At 41.0% G+C, this 9,264-nt stretch overlaps 1 protein-coding gene across 7 annotated transcripts in view; it reads right to left on the bottom strand.

Annotated features, from left to right (window-relative positions):
• The window catches only part of LOC107274367 (cysteine-rich secretory protein 2), a 27,719-nt gene that overhangs the window by 2,553 nt on the left and 15,902 nt on the right, over positions 1–9,264 (bottom strand). For 4 of the 7 annotated variants that reach the window (XM_015753454.2, XM_015753428.2, XM_015753434.2 and 1 more), the window contains exons 2-5: positions 3,679–3,776; positions 2,564–2,700; positions 2,254–2,399; positions 1,061–1,267 (exon numbers count right to left, since the gene is read on the bottom strand). In XM_015753454.2, the coding sequence (XP_015608940.1) occupies positions 1,061–1,267; positions 2,254–2,399; positions 2,564–2,700; positions 3,679–3,766 (578 nt within the window). In that variant the 5' untranslated portion in view covers positions 3,767–3,776. The remainder of the gene's footprint in view (positions 1–1,060; positions 1,268–2,253; positions 2,400–2,563; positions 2,701–3,678; positions 3,777–9,264) is intronic. The other 3 variants (XM_015753461.2, XM_025091710.1, XM_025091714.1) reach the window with 1 other exon arrangement.

Below are 9,264 nucleotides of genomic sequence, written 5' to 3'. Positions count from 1 at the left end.
ACTCCCAGTTTATACCGGCTCGTCAGTTCCCGGTGAAAAAAGAATTGGCTGGCGCCCGCCTGGCTTGCGGATGCACGAACGACGGGTGAACGGCCGAAGGTAACGTAGGTTGGTTCTCGAAGATAGTTCGTTCTCGTATGTTTTGCTATCGGTGTCGAGTTAAGAAAAAGAATTGCGTTACAGTATATATCAGTATATTTACTGCAAAGGTACTGTCTGAAGGTGGTCGTACCATAAAAGTCAAATAGATAGGCTAACTTCAGTTGGTCTGTTTGGACTTAAGAACCCTATGTATATGGCGTCATGGAGTCGTTAAAAAAATGGATAGAAATTTGTACCTATACAATGAAGATAAATTCTCTGATCAATTCTGATAAATTATTATGATACGTAAGCAGCTCGTACTTGAGTTATTGGTTGAGTAGGTTTTTAGTAATTTCCAGAGAAAGAAAAAAAACGAGAGATAAGGAAACTATTGCATTATGTACGAAAAGTTTGTGGGAAGATCGTGGAAACTCGGCTTTTTTAAAAATGGTCTCATCCAGAAGGGACTGAATGTTTTATACAAAGTAGATAAAGTAAAGGCGAAAGGCACTGCCTGTTACGAGGGATATGTCTTTGTCATGGCCATTTGCGAACAAATTGCAGAGCATAAAACTCACGTTTCCTTCTATACCGCTTAGTGTTTCCTCTCTTTATCTTTATTCTTCCAGTCGAAGTAACGAAGCGTGTCGCATGGGAATTCGAATACTACAACAGTGTACACGGACGTACGAATACTGTACTAAAGAAACTATCTCGATACTCCATTAATAAATCAGAGATATTTTCCTGGCTAGCGAATCCTGAATAATCCATTGGAATCCCCAGTGGATCTAGACTACTTTACATGAGGATCCAATATTCTCGTGACTCCATTAGTCACTTTACCACAGCGGCATATTCCTGGCGTTATGAAAATAATAAATTGAATTGAAAAAATTGACAGTTATAGGCGGTATGGTTATAATAGGTAAAAACTGTCTGATTAGGATATAATCCTGCATTCGTATCTACTTACGAGGGACAATAATTGCAAACATAACTGAAGTAAGGTCGCCCACGTGGTCCTCTGGTACCAGGACATTTAGCCCAACCGCATCCGACACGATGGGTAGGTGCCCATACCATCTGAGTATAATGTCCGACCTTACTCAGGTCATTCTTAGCCTTTGGTCCATATTTGAAGATCTGATGCTCGAGAAACCAGGTCTTTATTGCGAAGAACCTGGAAAGAGAAGTATCAAGGATTTATTGATGTTCTTCAGAAAGTATATACCTATAAGATATCGTGTTAGCCGGGCATTGAAAAGATGATATGGTATTAGGCATCTGGTATATCTATTGTCCGGGAAAATCGGGGATTTAGACAGCTGAACGAATGAGTGTCCTCCACTGTCAACAGGTGGCTCCCTCGGGATAGGTAGTGGCCGAGAGCATTCAGGAACGTACAAAGTCAGGGATCCGGTTAAATGGTTTTCCAGTGTCGAAGGTCTATCTCTTAGCGAGGATTCGAGGATTTACAGTGAAGCCATTCGAATAGAATAATACAAGTAACAAGAGTGGAGCGCGTTGGTAAAACTCTGTAAGTGCAACAAGGTACGGATAAGTATTCATAGATGGCACCACAGTCGCGACGTAGTACCGAGCGAGCACGAGAAAAATGAAAGATTCTAATAACGCTTCCTAGGGTGAAGTTTACTACGAAGTCACGGGGGATTTGCCTGGAGGCCAGTAGTAACCAGGAGTCAGGATATGGAGATGGAACTTCTTCAGAACGCGAAGGTACGAAGTGAGGTTATCGGTAAGGTGATTGCTCCGAGTTATGTCTCTCGTAAATCATGCCTTTAACGTCCTTGCTGACTCTGTGAGAAATACGGAATCCCGGCTCTTTATCTTATGCGGCAGCGAGTCATCTGAAGATACGTAATCTCAACCTGATGCACTCGTAAGGAACGTAATTCACTAGGATACATTCTGTTCCCTTGGGAATGACGCGGCGAGTGGGTTCCGTATCGCGAAGAGAAGCAAGTGACGATTAGATCGAGGGACAGTACTACCCGGAGTAATGGGTTTCGAGTGAGAATCAAAGGAGATGGCCGACGAGGAAAATGTAAGTACCTTCACTGACATCGGACAAAAGTCCCTTTCTCTTGCCTTGTGAGATTTTAAATTTATTCTTTAGTAATTAGTACATTTCATTCGAGGACTTACCAGGGTACTTGGGCTGTGGATATAAAGATATTTTGTCCGCAGCTCCCAAAGGCATCGATATGGAGTCCTGTTGCATTATCATGGGTCAGAGCGTAACAGGCCTCGGCCCACCTTTGTGCTGCCTTGGCGGCCCCATTGTGCCATTTCTAAATGTAATACAAGTACCTTGATAAGAGCCTAATTCAAACAGACTGGGGGCAATCTCATTATTTTTTTATCCAATCAATGATCTCTAATCTTATATATATGTCTGTGTATCTATATCGTTATTGTCAGTATCAATTTTACTTTGTCATTCTCACGTTCTCACCATGGCCAGCATGTTGGCCGCCGGAGGATTCACGTGAGTCCTAAAGAAGTTGTGATAAAGGACGATCTTCCGCTGGACCTTTTTGTTGCCCGGCGCTAGGACTCTAGTGGGAATCCTGTCGCCATACAATCTTGGCACTAGAAAGGATACGAAGGTTAGAGAATACACTTCCTCATCCTTAAGTGTCTTTATCGAGCGACTATTCCTTTTTTTTTCTTTTTTTTTTCTTTCTAGCCCTTCTCTCTAGTCGGAGGGTTAGTAGCGCCCTGGGCGACGATATCGCGTAAGGACGAAGCGAGTATGGAAAATTTCATATAGATTTATACAGTCATATTTTTTTTTATATCCACACATCAGGTTGGTACCGTTTATTTTTCATTCACTGTATATACATATGACAGGGTTAGTCAGTAGAAACGCACCAGCAGAAGTTGGCCGCAAGTGGCCGACACGGCAGTGTGGTCTCTTCAAAAAATGACATGTCACTGTGACCCATTCCCGTAAGCACAAACTGACTGTTCGCATAGCAATAAGATTTTTGTAATATTTCAATAGTTAGGTTTATGAAATAATTAATTAATATTGTAATGACAAAATATAATATCAGCTGATATTTATTTTGACAACAGATTTTTTGCTACACTTTTTTGCTATAAAAAACATTTCAATTAATTGACTTTTAAATCAATTGCAGCATTGCATTGCAGAATTGCAGTTGTGATCATAACTTGGAAATATCAAAATTGCGAAAACTTTAAACTTTACATTATTTTAATTGCAATCTGTTGTGAAAATAAATCCTTAAATGACATTACATTATGTCATTACAATATTAATTAATTATTTCAGTAACCTAACTATTGAAATATTTCAATAACCTTATTGCTATGCGAACTGTCAGTTTGTGCTTATGGGAATGGGTCATAGTCACGTGTCACTTTTTTAAGTGGCCACACTGCCGTGTCGGACACTTGCGGCCAACTTCTGCTGGTGCGTTTCTACTTACTAACCCTGTATGCGTATACCAAGGATTTTTTGTCTCTCCACTCGTTTCGTTACCTACGTTCACGTTACTCTTAAATTTAGTAATGGTTAGAGAGGATTTGATACGCTACTGGGCTTACTACGATCCGTTTTCCATGGGGCTGCAGCTGGCAATGCCACAGCGATCGCGATGCACATCCACAGCCACCTCATTCTCATTCAATTATTTCTGCAACAATTAAATTTCCCAAACCGATTACACTGATTCAATTTCAAAGTATCTTTCAGCCTGGGTGCAGTATCGAAAATTCCAAAGTTCTAAAACGCTTTCACAGACATCCGAAAGTCGACTGGCACGTGTTATTACGAAATTTAATAATTCTCTGTGAACTCGCCACAAAACGCTCAAGTCGCTTTCATTGGGCGATCAAACGCTGAAATTCGATTAACCTCAAAACGCACGTTTTTCCATAATTACAGCGTTATTTCTTACGCGCAAAGGAATACAATCGATTCGCTTCGAGCTTTAACGTCAGTTTCCATGTAACTGCATCAAACGACAGCCACGTTTCTTTGGATACGTTCACGCTGTCAATATCCGACAGTTCGACTGTCGACTTGTACCCAAAATTTGGACAAGTTATCTATCTACACTTTTACACTCGTGGTTACCAGAGGCCCTTCGAACGTCCAAGCGAAGCTTCTACGCACGATGAAAACGCGTCCTAACGAACGCTGCCTTCTTGTTCTACGCCGATTCAAGGCTACTGGCTGCCTCCCATAGACTCGGCAGCTATACTACGTAATTCTAACGTCGAACAAGAGTTGCGTCTTTTCCGCAGAGGGTTTTACAAAGTCTGTCGAAAGTTCCTCAAGGAACTTTTACACGGCGGGAAAACTTGGCGGTAAATTGAGTTTCGTCCTGGTGTTAAGGATGATAAATTTCGTTTTCTCATGGTTAGTCGATTATCAAAGCGTATCTAATGGATACCTGTATGGATACATATTTCATGTCTCTATACTATAAATATAGGTTATACATTACATATGGATGTATAGGCATTACAAAACGATTTATTCTACAGGGGACTTTCAAAGAAACCTATATATATATATATATATATATATATATATATATATATATATATATATATATATATATATATATATATATATATATATATATATATATATATATATATATATATATATATATATATATATATATATATATATATATATATATATATATATATATATATATACACAAATACATATATTATATTCAAGAGAGCCATTTTCTTGCCGACTGTCAGACTCCGAATTGTATATCAAAGCTTTTTCCAATATACGTCTCCGGGCCAGCAGTATATTCCACCCTTGGACCCTTCACTTATCACGAAGGGTTTAAGGATGGAAGAGAGAAATAGAGAAGACCACCACTCATCCACATTGAAATACCACACGCAGCAGGATGACCAACACATAAGACATAAGGGGGGGACTCCCCTACTAAGAACCGCAATGTCGTCGCAGATGCGTCTCGAAATGCGCGATTTCGGTTCCTGGCCCTTGCGTTATCGTTTTCTGAACCCCCCCTTTTTTTTTACCCTTAGCCATTTACCATTTTCCTTGGGAAAATACATAACCGAGCTGTTCTGCTCGAATGAGCTAGCGAGATAGGCCAAAGGGTATGCGAGGACGACTAGGGGTTGTTCCAAGTGGCTCCTACCCACGGAGCCACCCCTCTGGAGAAATTACGTGTTCGATATGGAATCTATAGGTCTTGACGATCGGACCCAACCCCTCCGCCGTTCCTAATATCGCATTTTTTTTATCCACTTGCTCTCAAGCCAAAAATAATCCTCAGGTCGGTTTACCGTTTATTGGTCCCAGGCAAGAAGAAAAAATATGGGTGGAACAGGGTCTGTGAAGTGCAGGGAGTATGAATGGGCCCGAGTGGAAGCGTGACAATGAGACGCGAGGGTATTAAAAAAAAAAAAAAAAAAAAAAAAAATAAAAATAAAAAAAATAAAAAAAAAACACCCTCCCACACTCACAAACGTGATCCACCCGTGATCAAGGGATGTCAGATACAATCCTCTTGTATCTTTATTTATCTTATCGTATATACAATCGGATAAGTCGCAGTTTGTTTGTAAAATAATTTCGTCGAGTTTCCCGCGAAAATGGAACCTGGGATAAATAAACCTTGGTGGATATTCCACTTCGAATGTGAATTAATTCGAAATTTTTAGAGAGCTTCGAAAAAGTCAAAGTCAGCGAGCCATTACCCAGAAATCCATGCGAATCGTAATTTTCGTTTACGGTTCTAGTTGGCTCTCTGGGGATTAGGATTACCAAGAGGTTCGAAGGTCAGAACGGTCGAAGAGGGTAAATTCGAACGTGGATTCGGTCGGTAAAGTATTACGATATAATCCGTAAATTTCATTGGGATTTTGCCGCCCGCCATTTCCGCTGTCCGCAATAACAAGGGATACCGGAAATCTGATATCTGTCGATCCGTTATCATAACAGTTCCGGTATTACCTGACAGTCGAAATATTCACTAGTAGCCGCTGAACAACTTTCGAAACCCCCTGGAGACCATATCGCGAGAAACCCCCGATATCATTCCCCGTCCCTTACACTCCTATTCACTCTGGAAACCGACCCCTTTAACTGCATCAACCCCTAACCTCTATATATCGTAGATCTGAGCTACACATACGATATGATGGGATATTACTTTTTTTCAGTATACCTAGATTTTTTTGGGGTTACAACCTTTATTGGTATCTGAAAAAGATGGGGTTATTTTCGTGCTCCTACGTTTCTAGGGGGGCAGGGAGGGGGTTGATCTATCGAACTTCATGTTATAGGCATATGCTTTATGCGGGGCCATATTGCCGAAAAATGGTGCTAAGCGAAAAGGGATTTTCCATATCGAAAGAGGCGGAGTTGGTCAATATAATTCGATTGGGTTCGGTCGTTTATATATTTATCATAAACTTTATTCAATTCAATCTAATATATATATATATATACAGATATAAACTGTAAGTGCTAGATACAAGTATGCATTACAAGCTTGAGCTCCTCCTTTCAGACTTGATAACTGACTCGTGCATTCTCCCTGGGAAGATGGGCAAACTTGCTATTCTGTTTGATAAGAGAGTCTAAAAGCAGAGTAGAAATAAAATAAAATATATCTAAAAGTACTGAAAACTTTGATCCTACGCAGTAAAGAAAAACAATTTTTTCTTTGCAGTGTCTAAAGCCATTCGATTTGCATAGTGTACATATATATATATGTTAATTCAGCCATTGACTATTCAGTCTTATCGGGACTAGAGAAGGCAAACCATATGGATAAAATCGTCCCGTCGTTTCTCTATAAATATACTGGTACTTTCAAAGACGACAATCCTACACGTTTCTATGTACATTGAAAACAGTATTGGGTTACCTAATAATAACGTTTACCTTGTTAAGTACGTGCACATAGCCGGTTATATGGGTTATGTACGTTTCATATAAGATATTACGCACACCAGGTATTTTGGATAATATACAATTCGTGAAGAAAGTTATTTCGAATCGACCGTAGATTCTAACCAATGATGACAAAAAAAAAAAAGAAAGAAAACTTAATGACTTATACGATTTTGATAAATCGAGGTAATATAGATTCAGTAGGTGAATTGGCAGGACGAATGTGGATATGTCGTTCGTTTGCCAGGACCTATTCAGGACTCAAATTGAAAGCATCGATCAAAGCCAGGAGGCAGGACGACCGGTACAGTGTCTTGTCCAGGACGCTACCGGAATTAAACGTCACCCTGGAATCGTTTCTAATTCCGTGACGTATTCAACGGTAATGCCAACTACTTTTTATATTGACTCCATTTTTCCTATTTTTCTCGATGTTCTTCCTTTACCCTTTTCCAGGACCTCCGGTACGTCAGACCTTCTTTCGAGATTCCAGCACGCGGAAAGACCATCGGTCAATTACTTGGGACTGTTTTAGGTTATGTCGACTATGGAATTCGATTGGTATGTACCGGGAACACTGAAATAAGCTTTCATATATGGTATCTGAGAGCGGAAGTGACGTAGTGACTTGATAATTACGTGATTGATAAAAAAGAAATGTATAGACAAGCTTGTCTATGGTTAAAATGTATTCGTTGAACCTGACCTCAAGTTCAAAGACAACTGTCTTACGGATGCGAGGTCACGCTTTAATTATTAATCAACCAGAGTCACACATTGGATTCTCTAAGCCAGTGGTCCTTCGTCACTGTGTTATTCGGTGCGCCTCTTCATCCCCGTTCATCCCCGTTCATCCCTTGGCGACCTTTCGTCAGGGCGAACATCGTGCTCCGCTGATTCGGACCGTTAAATTAACTATACGCGACACAACAAGGGTCCTTTGTATTCTCTATCGTTTTTACTTCCCCCTGTCTTAGCTGTTGCCGATGCTGACGCCTCGTCCTGGACCAGGGTTACCCATGTGACGTGCTCTTTGATTTCTTCTCTTATCCCTTTTTTTTTACCCCCCCCCCACCCCCTTTACCTCAGCCTTTTTGCTCCTCGAACGTTTTGACTTTTCGAAAAAGAAAAAGCAACCCCGGATAAAGTTTTGTCGATGCCCTCAGCATCAGGGCGATTTCCCCTCCCGGCTTCGATAAAATATCCGATAAATACGTCCTGGTTGGCCGAGTGCTCGTTAATTTCCCGCAGGCGGATTCTACCACCCTGTGGAAAAGCTGTGTCGGAGTTGGGCTAACGATACGAGATGGTAAGGGATGATGGTGGTTGGGGGAGGGATGAGACGAGGAATGATAAAGGAAGGTAACTTATGGGCATTTCTCTTAGTGTTTCTGTTCTCGATTGCAAGAGAGAAAATGGGTGCTGGGAGTTAGTGTGAGAAAGGAGAGATTTCATATATATATATATATATATATATATATATATATATATATATATAGAATGAGTATGGGCTGTATCCGTACCATCCTCGAGGCGGTCGAACAAATTCCACCCCCCGTATGAATATGCACGAGCTGCTCCATAGGCAGCTATGCGTAAATTTACAAGCAACAAAGTCAATGAACGTAGATAGACCTCTTAGGGGTGAAAGAGGGTGAATACTAGGATCCGAGTAGGCTATCCCTTATACTTTATAAACACGTAATAATAGCCCTCGAGTAAAAGCCACCCTTCGACTTTACCTCCTTCGATCCTATTCCCGATAATAATCTCAAGTAAAATCCCAGCCCTCGGAAGCGCCGGTCCCTAGCGGTATGCATCCCTTAAATTGTCGCTAGCCGACCTAATTTTTTCTTTCCACCCCCGAGCTACTCTCGAATTGTGTTTACAAAGACAAGGAATACCCAGGGCGGCTATACCCCCAAGGAGTCACAAGGGTTGACGATCTAATTTGTAACGAGGATTCCCACCCTCAAGATTACTCGTTATAAACGTCAGCGACTTCGCCAGGGCGTACGGGCCGACGCCGAAAAGCAGAAGGGTACTTGTCGTTGATCCTGGAGGGATGAAAATATAAGGGATGGTCCATACAAACAACGATCCCTCTTTCACGCCCCTTTCGCAGTATTATTTAATAAGTTGAATACCGCAGAAGTGAATTTGGCATAAGTCCACAGTGGCTCGCGGGCGTATAGCCAGTCAAGGGGATGAACAGAATATAA

The sequence above is a fragment of the Cephus cinctus genome, unplaced genomic scaffold (assembly GCF_000341935.2).
Source record: "Cephus cinctus unplaced genomic scaffold, Ccin1 Ccin1_scaffold0093, whole genome shotgun sequence".
Classification (NCBI taxonomy): domain Eukaryota; kingdom Metazoa; phylum Arthropoda; class Insecta; order Hymenoptera; family Cephidae; genus Cephus; species Cephus cinctus.
Note: the sequence above shows the minus strand (reverse complement) of the source record. Positions and strands in the feature narration are given on the sequence as shown.